This window comes from Carassius carassius, chromosome 36 (genome assembly GCF_963082965.1).
Source record: "Carassius carassius chromosome 36, fCarCar2.1, whole genome shotgun sequence".
NCBI classification, from domain to species: domain Eukaryota; kingdom Metazoa; phylum Chordata; class Actinopteri; order Cypriniformes; family Cyprinidae; genus Carassius; species Carassius carassius.
The window spans coordinates 3,923,959-3,939,673 of NC_081790.1; the positions used below are offsets into that span (position 1 = coordinate 3,923,959).

Here is a 15,715-nt window from a genome sequence, read left to right on the forward strand (position 1 = left end):
AAATTGTTTGCCTTTTTGTGTTTTGGTTGCACATTTTAAATTGGGTAACAAGATTACCAATAATTTGGAATTCATACTCTTATCTGTAGTTTTGGCATATGATCACGAGACTTACAAGAAGCATTGTTTTTTTCTCGCTCGATGACCAAAAACCGTTGACACATCCCACATCCCGACCACATTCACATGTCCATGCATGTTTGCATTGCAAAAGCTTTAACAACAGAGCTTGAACATGAGTTTAAACGGGGTAGACATGATTGTTCTTTTAACCATGGAAGCCTTCTCATCAAAACTGAATAAAATTAATAACAGATAACAATTCTTTAAACTGTTCTACTACATGAATGTTAAGTATTTTTATCCATGAAACATTAACAAGAAACAAAAAACACACTTCCTTAAAAACTTTCCCGACAGTTGCAATGCGGGATAGGCTAAGTAAAAAGAAAACGGACACTATGTTGGGTTGTTTTTTTTTAATAACTTCCCATTATCAACGTCAATTATAACTTAAGGCTAACTGTCTGGTCCAAAAATCTCTTTTGTCTAGCACTCAACTTTTTGAATTAGAGCAGCCTTGACCTATATCAGTTTCCTGTTTGTTTTTTGAGGTTAGTACAACATTTTTTTTTACCTGTATAAAAACAACCTACAGAGGTTAACTCATTACATCTCTGAAAACAAGCAGTCCTTTGCATGTCAAGACACCACCTTTATCATCTATATTCCCATCTGCAGTAACAGCATTCTTATATTGTATAACAACACTAAAACTAGGTAAATAATAATTTTTGCCCCACAAACCATGCGCCTCCACACATTTTTGACTGACTGAAGAATTATCAAAAATAATAAATAATCTGTTTTATTTATTTCACAAGTTTTATTACCTGTATTTTGAATCTTGCACTTTATTGCGTTGTGTTTAGGTTACTGGAAATGTCTATAAAATTATGTCGCTATTATGTAGGTTATGTTATGTAGCCTATAATGTTTTGTTGTCTTTCTTTTAAACTGCCATTTTCTCATAAAGACCCTCCCCTTCTCAGAAGCTATAGAATGAGCGCTGAAAGAGGCTTTTTGTTTCAGCTCCTGATCAAAGATGGATCTGCAAATCTCAGTTTTTCTTCTGTTCATCCTTTTCACTGCAGGTAAAAAGAACAATAGTGTTTGTAACGTTGAGTAAAAATACAGATCACTGGATGTCTCGCTTTATATCATTCTTTTTTTTATTAATAAAGGACACTCTCTCTACTGTTATGAGTGCATGGGTCTGACGGGATTTTGTGTAAAAAAACCAGTGATGTGTCCCTTCAGCGCTTCTAACTGCGTGAGTTCAACAATTGTAGTAGAAATTGGTAAGTCCAATATGATAAATTGAAATTTAGGCTCCTGATATGTTTGACTGATGGTCAAGCTGCTACAATTTACTGATTCTGCGAAAGAATAATGAGCGTATATATAGTTTTATATTTCATATTTCTCTATTTTGCTAATTGAACAGTGAAATGTGTATTACCAAAAAAAAATAATAATAATAATAAAAATAAATAATAATAATAATAATAATAATAATAATAATTTAAAATGCACAATTTTGTATTTTCTCTGAATATGACACATTGTCAGAGTTGTTTTTCTTTTTTTTATTATGCTATGAGCCTTTTTTTCACACACTGCTTCTTTTGTTTTGACAAATTTATAAATACATTTTTACACCTGGCCACTTCAGGCATTTTCTCTGATGAAATAATGATCCAGTCGTTAAAAACCATAGTGTAGAAAACGCTTTTGAGACGGATTTATTTCTAATCGCTCAAACCACTTTAGGAGGTCTGGGACACATTTTGGACACGTGTACATGCATCTCGGTTTTGAAGCCACATATGTAGCTACACGAGAACGTGTTAAAGTCAGACATGACAGAAAATTCAAAAAGCATAGCCCCGAAGCGGACATATTTTCAGCAAACCGACGCGGTGACAGCAAACGAAATTGAAAGTAAGTCGCAGACGCTCAACACACAATCAGGGGCGTTGCTAGGATCAGGAGAAATAAAGGACTTGGCCCCAGTAAAAAACAAAAACAAAAAAACTATTATTTATTTAATATTAGGTTAAATTAGTATCCATTAAAATATCGACATATCACTTACTGATATGTAATTTTATTTGGAGTATATTTCGTTGAGGGAAAAACAACAGTGTGGAGGGATATGTTAATGATGTGAGTGAGTGCAGGTACAACTTGCTTGTTGGTAATAAACATTTAAACTGTTATCCATTGTATTTTATGTTGTTGGGTATCACAAAACGGAATATAATACAAAAAAGTAGGTACTATCTTACAGCGGTTTGCAATGATTCTCCTTTCCCCCACGATGCATTGCATTACGTCACGTTGGGGAGATAATTTACCATAGCCCGCCTTGAGAGCATTAGCCTTGTTTCCATCGAGCTTAAACCGGGCGTGCTAGTGCGTGCCAGGGCCAGTCGCGTTTCCACTGTCACTTCCGGGGCTTGATCGTGCTTCGCCGGGGCTTCCTCGGGGACCAACGGCCAGGGTTTTCTGGCCCGACGAAAACCTTGGGCCAAAGCGGACCAGCTGGGGCTAGAGGAGGGGTTATGAACAAAGGCAAAGTTTCTCCGCGTCTAGAGCTCAGCGCTGCAGATCATTTCAGAAAAATAACAGCTTTAACAGTATTAAAGACTTTTTAAAATAAGTTGAGCTCAAAACTCACTCTTAGTTAGCAGCAAGTGTTTGAAATAACTTGATCCGATGTGGATTATAATCACTAAACAAGACAGAAATATTAATAAGCGATGTAAAAGACTATGCATGCTAAAAATTAACTTGTAAACATGGTAAATATGACCGCTTGGATAAATCAGACGTCAGCTTCTTATTCTCTATCACAATTGTTAATTTATTAAGTAACATTTTATATGTCGTCTCGTTTCGTGAGTTTAGCTCCACGTTGCATAGCCTATCATCAAAATATAATAATGATTTTTGTTCGGGAGCTTTTATAAAAATAGAGAGCGTCTGCGCTGCGGATCATTTCAGAAAGATAACATGCTTTAACACCAGCATTAAACACTTTTTTTAAATAAGTCAAGCTCAAAACTCACTTTCAGTCAGCAGCGAGTGTTTGAAATAACGTGATCCGATGTGGATTATAATAACGTAAACAAGGCAGAAATATTTATAAGCGATGTAAAAGATATGCACGCTAAACATGTTACCATAGTAAACATGGTAAATATGATCGCTTGGAGAAATCTGACGTCAGCTTCTTATTCTCTTTCACAATCGTGTATTTATTTAGTAACTTATATTATCTTCTATAAGCCTCGTTTCGAGAGTTTAGCTCACGTTGCCTATCATAAAAAAATATAATAATGTTTTTTGTTCGGGTGCTTTTATAAAAATAGAGATATTATCATTCATTCTAAATGTGACGTATAGGCTACTGTGGCTACAAATAAACAGAAACAGACTCGACTGAATAAGCAGGCTATTTTCATAAGCGTTAAAAATAAATAAATGAAATAGAAATAAGTGTATTTATGTGTGATTAATTTTGAGTCCTGATAAATTAAATCAATATGATCAATGTATTTTGTTAAAACATCGATGCTTTTGAATTTGAATATTTAACAAAGCATGCAAACAAACGCCAGCTTTTATCATGTTCGTTTTGTGATTGCGCATGTTCCAGTGACTTCTTAGTTTTCAGATAACTTTCTTTGTTGGTGAAATGATGAGGTTGCATGACGTTGTTCTGAGAGGCGTGTAAAGGGCGTGTTTTAGTGATGCGCAGCGGAGCTTCAGGCCCTGACTGTGGAAACCCTGCACTATTCTGGCCTCGGTGCTACTTGCCCGAGGCTATGAGCCCTGCCCGGCCCGCTTTAAGCCCTGGCTCGCACTGGCCCGACAGTGGAAATGCGGCTATTGAGAGTGACTAGAGAAACGAGTAGTAGACGAGAGTATTCAGATAGCACAGATTATAAATAAATAAATATATATATATATATATAGATATATAGATAGATAGATAGATAGATAGATAGATAGATAGATAGATAGATAGATGGATGGATGGATGGATGGATGGATGGATGGATGGATGGATAGATAGATAGATGACACATTTGAACCGATTCACTTTAATGAATGGTTAAAACAACTGATCTGTCCAACAATGAACTCACGAGAATCGGTGAATAAATCTGTAGCACTTAACAATAATTTTCCATTTATTAAACTGTAGTTAACTACATTAGTTAACATTTACTACTAATAAACTGAACTTCTACAGCATTGTTAGTGTTAATTTCAATATTTATTTTAGCCTATATTATTGAAATCAAAAAGTATTTGTTAACATAGTTAATAAACTGTGAAGTAACATGAACAAACAATGAACAGCTGTATTTTTATTAACTAAGATTAATACAACATATTAATAGCATTCATTAACGGATCTGACAGGTATCCGATATGTGCCCCCCTCCCCCATGTTAAACTCATTCCTACGCCCCTGCGTTATTCCATAATGTACATGTCTTAATATTATTCCTAAAATGTGTTGCTGTCTTTTATATTGAAATTAGCTGCTCTCCTTGAAGAATTGAAGATTGGATAGGGGAGAGCAGGGGCGAAAGTACCATTTTTCAGAAAAACATAATTTTAAAATATATTGTTGTAGACAGAGATATATTTCTACTGTGGTCAGTAACTCAGAAATGTGGTCTATCAATACCAGGTGGTATTTTGTAGAAATGTAGAAAGACTTCAGTATAATTTCACTTTGAACATAAGTTGCATATTGTTACTTTCAACCCCGTCGGTTGGGATGAAAGTAACACAACCAACGCCATCTCACGACCAGTTCGTACGTATTTTACGAGGTGGCTTATTCGTACGAATTTGTACGACCTCACTCGTACGATTTTAAACGATTTTGTCTAAACCCCAGTGACGGTTAGGTTTAGGGGCGGGGTTAGGTGTAGGTCATTCGTACAAATTCATACGAATTGTGCAACTCGTAAAATACATATGAATTGCCGTGAGATCAGGTTGACATAACTATATAGGCCTTAAGATAGATTTTTTCTTTTTCTCTTATTTTTATTAAGTATACATGACCATGACCCTGTTAATATGTAACTGCAAACATATTTTATCCTTTATTTTTGCAAAACAAATTATTAAATTACATTTTCATATTTTCATTTTAAATTTAAGTTTCATCATGTCTCAAAACCCGACTGTACAAACTTAAATTTTTATGTAAAATATTTTTTTGTATTTTTATAAAAAGAAATTCAACAGAATGAACAATATACAAATTTCATTACATTAGCATAGTATAAATTCTAAACATAATCTAACAGTAGGCCTATTCATGTTTCCATCCAGTTGTTTTTATGCATAAAATCAAAATGTGGACATCTGGAAACACTGCAAATTCATAGGTGGAGATGTAAAAGTCAAGGTATGGCTAAAACCTAAATATAACTAAGGTTATAATAAACAAAATAAATACTTCTTTTAACTGCAGCAGGACAAAAGTAACAATTGTTACTTTTGTTCCGACAGAAACTTCTGACATTTAAACCCGATTTACTTTTATACTGAAAAACTCTAAAAAAGCTAACTTTAGGATGTGTTAAAGCGCCAAATTACCTGTAGATTAATTATTACTGTGACACATGAAACAAGAAAAATAACACAACTAATTTGAAAAAATTACCACTTCAATGATTAACTTTTTGTACTCGAAAACAACTTTGTGGACCTAACGTGATATTTCTCAGCTCCGTCAAGGATTGCATGCTGAACATGCTGTCATAGTTTGGAATGCAAATGCAGTAAGAAAATTGCTTTGTTACTTTCATCCCACGTTACTTTCGACCCCGCTCTCCCCTATGTATCCATTTTGTGGAGACCCATTTATGTGGCAAAGTGTAAATGGAACAGTTTATTTATTTATTTATTTAAATCTGATAGTACATTTCCAATCAGAGATAACACATGAAGTGAACAGGTGTAAACCTGGAGGTTGGCAGGGACTCAGGGCCCTCTGTTCTCAGTATATCCCTCTTTTCCCCCTGGTTGAACTGGTCTTTTCTGTATCATTCATGTTTTCAGGTAGCATCAGATCCAACATGAAGATTAAAGGTTGTTCTCTTGGCTGTGAAAGTGGGTCCATGAACCTTGGCATTTTAAAGTCATCTTATTCCTGCTGTAGCACTAGCTTTTGTAATGCCAAATACTCTCCAGGTATTGTACTTTACTCTCCAGGTGCAAATAACTTCTTTCAAGTCATCACTCATATGACATTTAATCAGGAACAAAATATAGAGTGGGACTCCTATCAAGAATTGGAGCAACTAATGGAGTGTTGTTTCATAAGATGTTATGTTTGTAGAACAATTAAAAAAAAAAAATGTTTCCTTCTATAGATCCCAATACAATTGTTCGCAATGGAAAGACCTGCTACTATTGTGATGGATTGAGCTGCTCAAACATATTGAGCTGTTCAGGGAGTGAAGACCGCTGCATTACAGCAACAGGTGAGAAACTATTGAAGGAAGAAGATTAAAGTTATTATTTGTGCCTTTTTATCATTAAAGGGTCATATCTTTAAACTTTTACAGTACACATTTACCATTGGCCAACTCATATACTAACTCAGACTGACTCAATCTTATATTTATTTCTTTTTATCAGGGTCTGTTGAAGGCCGGGCAACGGTGGTAAAAGGCTGTGTTGCTAAATCCATTTGTGATTCTAAATCATTAGTTAATCGTTTCCAGGACATCTCATGTTGTAAGGGGAACCTGTGTAACGGTGATGAAAGTGTAACCCAGAGTGTCACCCAGAGCGCCACCCAGAGTTTCATGTATGACGATGATGAAAGTGTCACCCAGAGCTTCATCCAGAGTGTCACCCAGAGTTTCATGTATGACGATGATGAAAGTTTCACCCAGAGCTTCTTCCAGAGTGGTACCCAGAGCTTTGTGTATAACAATGCTGAGAATGTCAAGTATAATGATGCGGAGAGTGCCATGTATAGTGATGCTAAGAGTGTCAAGAAGAGCTTCATGTATGATGATGCTAAGAGTGTAACTTATAATGTTGCTCAGACTATCTCTCAGAGCTTCCTGTTCCTCTGCAGTTCTCTGCTCTTTTTCATTCTGCTGCACTAAATCCAGCAGCTCTGGAGATTCTGCTGCAAAGCCAAAATCTGACATGCTGAATATAGCTTGTGTTTCTTTGTTCTATCATTACAGGAAATTATCACACATGTCCTTTCTGCTTTTTTAAGCTTTTTTTTTGAGAAATTAACAAATGTAATGTAAGCAAATAATCAAATACAATTTTACAGAATTCATGTTTATGATTTATACACCTGAACATCAAGCTATATGTTTGATTAGAACAGCGGTTCTCAAACAATAGGGGCCTTTGCAAATTGAAGGGGGCTCCATGTCTTGTAATAATTTAAATTTAGTTACAGGGCTGCATACTGTGACCTTTTCCCTGCTGATAGCCTATCTGAAATAAACAATTGAGTTTATAGTTACAGTGTGTCTCTTCCATTTGTTCCATTCATTTGTAAATGTTTTTAAAAACAATCTTGTTTCTTAAGGCCAAAAGTAGCAAAAGTGGACATTGAGAAGAAAAAAAAAAAACCTGAGTTGACTTTTACCATTACAGATTTGGAAAACAAAAAGGCGTGATTAAAGAATACTAAATAGACCTCTTTGTGTAAAAAAGCTTTTAAAGAACTATGTCTTTTTACAGAGCACTCCAGAGTAGTAATTAAGCTGCACCTTATGTCAACAAGGGATTTTGGGGTTTGACCTTTGACCTTTGGCCCCTCCCCACATGACCTTGACCTTTTAACCGCGACTCCTCCCCCACCTGACCTTGACCTATGACCTTTTAATGATCACAGGTGTTGCTATGCCATTTGTTTGTAATAAATCAGGGTTATACGTCATCAGCGTGAAATGGCACCATCCGTGAATAATCGGCAGCTGTGACTTGTCAGGTGTGTCTGTAATAGATCAAGTCGTAAGGATTATCCTAATGATAAGTGTGACGGTCACCTGTTTGTAAAATAGACACCGGACCTCCGGTACGTGACCAGCCGGCGACAGCTGTGCTTTAGGTGAAAGATGAATCCAGTGTGTGCGTGACCATCCGGTGACCGGTGAACATAGGGCGAAAGATTTTATGGTCTGTCACGTGTTGGGCGGGGTTTCCCCACCAGCGGCATCGGATTGGATTCGCTTAGATAAATAGGATCCACCTCGGATTTCTGAGGAAATCAGAAAAAGAGCTATGAAAAATACTTAGACATGGACTTCTTATGCTCACCTAAAACCCCCAAGAAGGAATTGGACGAAGAGACGATGGAAAGGCTGACTTTGGCGCCGAGAAAGCCGTACAACAGTAGATTGTGCATGGCGAGGTTTCTCGGTGAAAATACGGACAGCGTGCGAGATGAATGAATCAAGATCAAAGATGATGTGACCTCATATCATAATATGTACCCTCAAATATAATCTGGTGATGGTATAAACTGTTTCACAGTGATATAATAAAGGTTTTAAATAAAAATTCCAAGAATGAAATGGAAATAAAAACAATCAATAAAGAAGCTGTATAATAAAAGTTTTAAAATAGAATCCTAATAATTAAATAGAGATAAAACAATCAATAAAGTTGTGTAATAAAATCATAATAATTCAATGGAAAATAAAACAATTAGTAAAAAGTTTTAAATAAAAATCCTAATAATTAATTGGAAATAAAAACAATCAATAAAGAAGCTGTATAATAAAAGTTTTAAAATAAAATCCTAATAATTAAATGGAAATAAAACAATCAATAAAGAAGTTGTATAATAAAAGTTTTAAAATAAAATCCTAATAATTAAATGGAAATAAAAACAATCAATAAAGAAGTTGTATAACAAAGGTTTTAAAATAAAATCATAATAATTAAATAAAAACAACCAATATAGAAAGCTGTATAATGACAGGTTTTAAATAAAATATCTAATAATAAAAGTTTACTCTTAGTAGTAGATTAAAATTGTACAGTTGAAACCTCTAAAACATGGTACTCTTTTTCACCCCTCTCTTAGAGTCTCTCTGCATGTGAGTGTGTCTGTGTGAGTGTGTCTGTGTGTGTGTGTGTGTGTGTATAATTATTTATTTTAACTGTACACCTACCACCACACAATACAATTCTGCATGCTCATACATTTTTATAAAATTTCGTTTTTATTATGAATTATGACTACTCAATAAATTTCATCATAAACCACATGTACCTTGTTATATCAGTGTAATATTCATGTCACTATACAAATTTGTATTCTGATAAATCATATAAACAAGCAGACATATACATGAACATATCAAATTAAAAAGAGACTTATCTCTGTTTTAAGGAATATGAAAAAATAAAAATTATATATGACAACATGTTACTAAAGCAGAACATACATTTTAAACAAGTTCATCAAACATATAAAACACATTGCGGTTACAAACATGCTACTAAACCAAAGCAAATCATTTATCATACATTTTAATCGTGTATTCAACCAATACTTATGTTTATTGAGCTTATAAAACACGTTTTGAACATATTTTAAACAAAAACTGGTCATAAACGTTGCCTTCTCAAAATTACAGACATGTACAATCACAATCATGCTGCTCACATATTTATGTATATTCAGACTTTAGCCATTAATACGTTTTAAGATAATGAAAAACACCAATGTCGGGGGATGCCAAATACACAGACACACTCACACGCAGAGAGACTCTAAGAGAGGGGTGAAAAAGAGTACCATGTTTTAGAGGTTTCAACTGTACAAAATTAATCTACTACTAAGAGTAAACTTTTATTATTAGATATTTTATTTAAAACCTGTCATTATACAGCTTCTATATTGGTTGTTTTTATTTAATTATTATGATTTTATTCTAAAACCTTTGTTATACAACTTCTTTATTGATTGTTTTTATTTCCATTTAATTATTAGGATTTTATTTTAAAACTTTTATTACACAACTTCTTTATTGATTGTTTTATTTCCATTTAATTGTTATGATTTTATTTTAAAACTTTTATTATACAGCTTCTTTATTGATTGTTTTTATTTCCAATTAATTATTAGGATTTTTATTTAAAACTTTTTACTAATTGTTTTATTTTCCATTGAATTATAATGATTTTATTACACAACTTTATTGATTGTTTTATCTCTATTTAATTATTAGGATTCTATTTTAAAACTTTTATTATACAGCTTCTTTATTGATTGTTTTTATTTCCATTTCATTCTTGGAATTTTTATTTAAAACTTTTATTATATCACTGTGAAACAGTTTATACCATCACCAGATTATATTTGAGGGTACATATTATGATATGAGGTCACATCATCTTTGATCTTGATTCATTCATCTCGCACGCTGTCCGTATTTTCACCGAGAAACCTCGCCATGCACAATCTACTGTTGTACGGCTTTCTCGGCGCCAAAGTCAGCCTTTCCATCATCTCTTCGTCCAATTCCTTCTCGGGGGTTTTAGGTGAGTATAAGAAGTCCATGTCTAAGTATTTTTCACAGCTTATTTTTCTGATTTCTTCAGAAATCCGAGGTGGGTCCTATTTATCTAAGCGAATCCAATCCGATGCCGCTGGTGGGGAAACCCCGCCCAACACATGACAGACCATAAAATCTTTCGCCCTATGTTCACCGGTCACCGGATGGTCACGCACACACTGGATTCATCTTTCACCTAAAGCACAGCTGTCGCCGGCTGGTCACGTACCGGAGGTCCGGTGTCTATTTTACAAACAGGTGACCGTCAGATTTATCATTAAGGATAATCCTTACGACATGATCTATTACAGACACACCTGACAAGTCACAGCTGCCGATTATTCACGGATGGTGCCATTTCACGCTGATGACGTATAACCCTGATTTATTACAAACAAATGGCATAGCAACACCTGTGATCATTAAAAGGTCATAGGTCAAGGTGAGGTGGGGGAGGAGTCGCGGTCAAAAGGTCAAGGGCATGCGGGGGAGGGGTCAAGGACAAAAATTCAAGGTTAAAAGGTCAAGGTCATGTTGTGGAGGGGCCAAAGGACAAAGGTCAAACCCACAAATCACTTGTTGACATGAGGTGCAGCTTAATTACTACTCTCCTGAATTTAAGCTTGATCAGCAAGAAAAAGAGTGTGCGTATCAGACCCGAAACAGACAAATTAAAGATTTGATTGTGAGCATGGTTGAAACATGAGGAGCCGAATTCCACAGAAAAGCTCAAGACAACAGGATTTTGCAAATCAAAACTGTGCGCCACCCAGTCTGAAGCAAGCTAACCAACCAACTCTTTCACAGAACAGCTTTCAACATTAACACCATTATAACAGTTATTGACAATTTCAATTCAGAAAAGAGATTGTCAAATTTGGGGCAAGTATAAAGGTTGATGATCAAAGAGATGCAAAGCTTGACCATCACATGCAAACCCATGATAGTCATCATGATCACAAGATCTTTGGATTGACCCCCCCCCCCATCTAGAAAAAAGAATGTAACGAATGCACACAGGAAACGAGAGATCCAATCGCAGTATTTTAATGGAGACCATAGGAGAAGAAGTATTGTATAAACTTGTTAAATCATCTAAACCAACAACATGTATGTTAGACCCTATACCATCCAAGCTCCTAAAAGTGGTGCTTCAAGAAGTAATAGATCCTCTTCTGACTATTATTAATTCCTCATTGTCATTAGGATATGTCCTAATAAAACCTTCAAACTGGCTGTTATTAAGCCTCTTCATAGCAGTGAATGAAGATGTATCATATCGATCACAAGTGCAGTATGGAGTACCTCAAGGCTCAGTACTAGGGCCGCTACTCTTCATGCTTTATACAGTATGTTACCCTTGGGAGATATCATCAGGAAACATGGTGTTAGCTTTCACTGTTATGCTGAGTATACTCAGCTCTATATTTCTTCGCAGCCCGGTGAAACACACCAATTTGAAAAACTAATGGAATACATAGTCGATATAAAAAACTGGATGACGAGTAATTTTTTACTGCTAAATTCTGAAAAAAACAGAGGTGTTAATTATAGGACCTAAAAACTCTGCATGTAATAACCTAGAACACTGTCTAAGACTTGATGGCTGCTCTGTCATTTCTTCGTCATCAGTTAGGAACCTATGTGTGCTATTTGATCGCAATCTTTCCTTAGAAAGCCACGTTTCTAGCATTTGTAAAACTGCATTTTTCCATCTCAAAAATATATCTAATTTATGGCCTCAAGGTTATATTATTGTAATGCTTTATTGGGTGGTTGTTCTGCACGCTTAGTAAACAAACTACAACTAGTCCAAAATGCAGCAGCAAGAGTTCTTACTAGAACCAGGAAGTATGACCATATTAGCCTGGTCCTGTCAACACTGCACTGGCTCCCTATCAAACATTGTATAGATTTTAAAATATTGCTTATTACTTATAAAGCCCTGAATGGTTTAGCACCTCAGTATTTGAATGAGCTCCTTTTACATTATAATCCTCTACGTCCGCTATGTTCTCAAAACTCAGGCAATTTGATAATACCTAGAATATCAAAATCAACTGCGGGCGGCAGATCCTTTTCCTATTTGGCGCCTAAACTCTGGAATAACCTACCTAACATTGTTCGGGAGGTAGACACACTCTTGCAGTTTAAATCTAGATTAAAGACCCATCTCTTTAACCTGTCTTACACATAACATACTAATATGCTTTTAATATCCAAATCCGTTAAAGGATTTTTAGGATGCATTAATTAGGTAAACTGGAACCGGGAACACTTCCCATAACACCCGATGTACTTGCTACATTGTTAGAAGAATGGCATCTACGCTAATATTTGTCTGTTTCTCTCTTATTCCGAGGTCACCGTAGCCACCAGATCCAGTCTGTATCCAGATCAGAGGGTCACTGCAGTCACCCGGATCCAGTACGTATCCAGACCAGATGGTGGATCAGCACCTAGAAAGGACCTCTACATCCCTGAAAGACAGCGGAGACCAGGACAACTAGAGCCCCAGATACAGATCCCCTGTAAAGACCTTGTCTCAGACGACCACCAGGACAGGACCACAAGAAACAGATGATTCTTCTGCACAATCTGACTTTGCTGCAGCCTGGAATTGACCTGCTGGTTTCGTCTGGTCAGAGGAGAACTGGCCCCCCAACTGAGCCTGGTCTCTCCCAAGGTTTTTTTCTCCATTCTGTCACTGATGGAATTTCGGTTCCTTGCCGCCGTCATCTCTGGCTTGTTTAGTTGGGGTTACTTCATCTACAGTGATATCGTTGACTTGATTGCAAATAAATGCACAGACACTATTTAAACTGAACAGAGTTTACATCACTGAATTCAATGATGAACTGCCTTTAACTGTCATTTTGCAATTTTTGACACACTGTTTTCCTAATGAATGTTGTTCAGTTGCTTTGACGCAATGTATTTTGTTTAAAGCACTATATAAATAAAGGTGACTTGACTTGACTTGACTCTGGAGGGACCACGGGGACATGACTCGACTCTGGAGGGTCACCTGTGGCTGCCATCTTGTGCAGTAGCACTGTACCGGCAGCCATTTTGTGCAGTGGGCTGGCGGGCTCCTTGTGTTGTGGCGCTGGGCCGGCGGCCGTCTTGGGCAGGGGCTCTGGCCTGGCGGTCACCTGGTGTTGTGGTGCTGGGCTGGCGGCCATCTTGTGCAGTGGTGCTGGGCTGGCGCCCACCTTGTGCAGTGGCTCTGGCCTGGCGGTCACCTGGTGTTGTGGTGCTGGGCTGGCGGCCATCTTGTGCAGTGGAGCTGGGCTGGCGGTCCTCCTGTCTGGAGACACAGGTTTAGAGTCGGCCATCACACCTGGAGAGACAGGTGTGGCTGGGGTATCCCACTGAGACCGATGTTGTAGGTACATGTTGAACCCCCAAAAATCCAGGACCTCCAGCTCCTTTATCTCCCACTCAGGCACAGGGTTATCCAGACAAGCGTTAAAAAGGTCTTTAAGTGTCTCATCATTTGTATCCCATTCCTACTGCCAGGGTCCAGAATATTTGTGCCAAACCACCCACCTCACTCCCCTTTTGATGGAGGGTGGTTAAGTTCCAAAGTCTCCCCATCCGCTCCTCTATGCTGGCTGGGGAACGGATACGAAATCCCACACCGCTAGATCTGGGCATGATGGAGTCCTTCTGTTACGAATGCACACAGGAAACGAGAGATCCAGTCGCTGTATTTTAATGGGGTAATCCAAATCAAAATCCAAAAAACAGGCAAGAGGTCATAACCACAAAATCAGTCCAAACAAGAAATAAGAAAAACACAAGGGAACACGAAAAAACCGGGTGACGGAAAACAAGGACTCCATGCAACAGAATGAGACAGGCTGGTTTATATGGACAGGTGAAAACGATGAAAGTGGAGACAGCTGAGTGCAATACCAGGTGTGCAATTAACAGTGATTAATGGGACAAAGGCTTGTGGGAAATATAGTGCCTGCAGTGGGGTGACTATCAGTGATGCGCGGGTTGATCCAAAATGAGCGGGTGCCTGCGGTCATCCGCGGTTACCCGCGGTTACGAGTCATCCAAAAATATTTTTAATGATATTCGGGTCGCAGTCGGTCGGTTCGTTTGAAATAAAAATGCCAATTAAACCTTTGTAATTTATATAGTACTAGACACATTTTTGAAATACATAGGCCTACACTTTATTGGCTGAATAACTGGCATGAAGATGACGCACAAGCTCAGTCTGCAGGTAGAGATGGAGGCGGCAAAGAAGACTGCATGGGGAGCAACGTCGCTGTTTTTGGTAAAACATGATTTTGACGACTTCATTAAGTTTTGTTTTATAGAAAACTCTTTTTAAAAGATTGTCGTTTTGTATAAATTGTATCTTAATTTTGATCAATGTTTTATCAATCAGTTGCCCTTATTTAATAAATAAGAAGCAAATATATAGCCTAGCAGACAATGTAATAAGGCGCCGGCAGGATCACTTGAATTGCATGGGAACTAAACTCAGCGTGTGCCTCACAGATTTGAGAAATATAGGATATATATTACAGAAAGCTTGGAATGTCTTGTAAACGAAAATATTCAAACCAAAATAAATGGGCTACTCTCTGATGTAATCCATATGAAATGTGCATTTCTCTCTAGCGTTCATGGCGAGTCTGCATCGTCAACTTCATCTTTGCAGCAACACAGAAAACACCAGTTTATTACTAAACAATAAAATGACTCCTTGCATATTTTCGAACCAGTAGGCCATTCTGGGTTGAGCGAGACCCCATGGAATGAGCGAGCGGATCGGGATATGCAGAAATGCGCTCTCCGCTCACGAGCTCTGATCGGAACAAACCTGAGCCTCAATGTCTGATGACCTTGCAGAAACATACAAATAGACATCGCCAGACTAGACTATTTTAGTACAAATTATGAGCTTACTGACGATTTTTTATAATTGTTGACAAAATTCTAATATATTAAGTCTTGTTGTTGTTGTTGTTTTTTTTGGCCTAGTTAGTTTTGTCTATACGTTCCTATGGCCCAATGACGCTACGATGAGCATTTACTGCTTTTTA

General features: G+C 37.0%; 1 protein-coding gene across 2 annotated transcripts; it reads left to right on the forward strand.

The window, feature by feature from the left end:
• Positions 1-1,125: 1,125 nt before the first annotated feature.
• LOC132116640 (urokinase plasminogen activator surface receptor-like) lies at positions 1,126-7,336 on the forward strand. Of its 2 annotated transcripts, XM_059525497.1 has the most exons (4): positions 1,126-1,365; positions 6,164-6,291; positions 6,474-6,584; positions 6,742-7,336. In XM_059525497.1, exons 1-4 carry the CDS (start codon positions 1,271-1,273, stop codon positions 7,218-7,220), a joined length of 813 nt encoding a protein of 270 aa, XP_059381480.1. In that variant the 5' UTR covers positions 1,126-1,270; the 3' UTR covers positions 7,221-7,336. The 2 variants fall into 2 exon arrangements, with proteins under 2 accessions (XP_059381480.1, XP_059381481.1); XM_059525498.1 differs by lacking the exon at positions 1,126-1,365 and having other exon boundaries at positions 6,161-6,291.
• Positions 7,337-15,715: the final 8,379 nt, after the last annotated feature.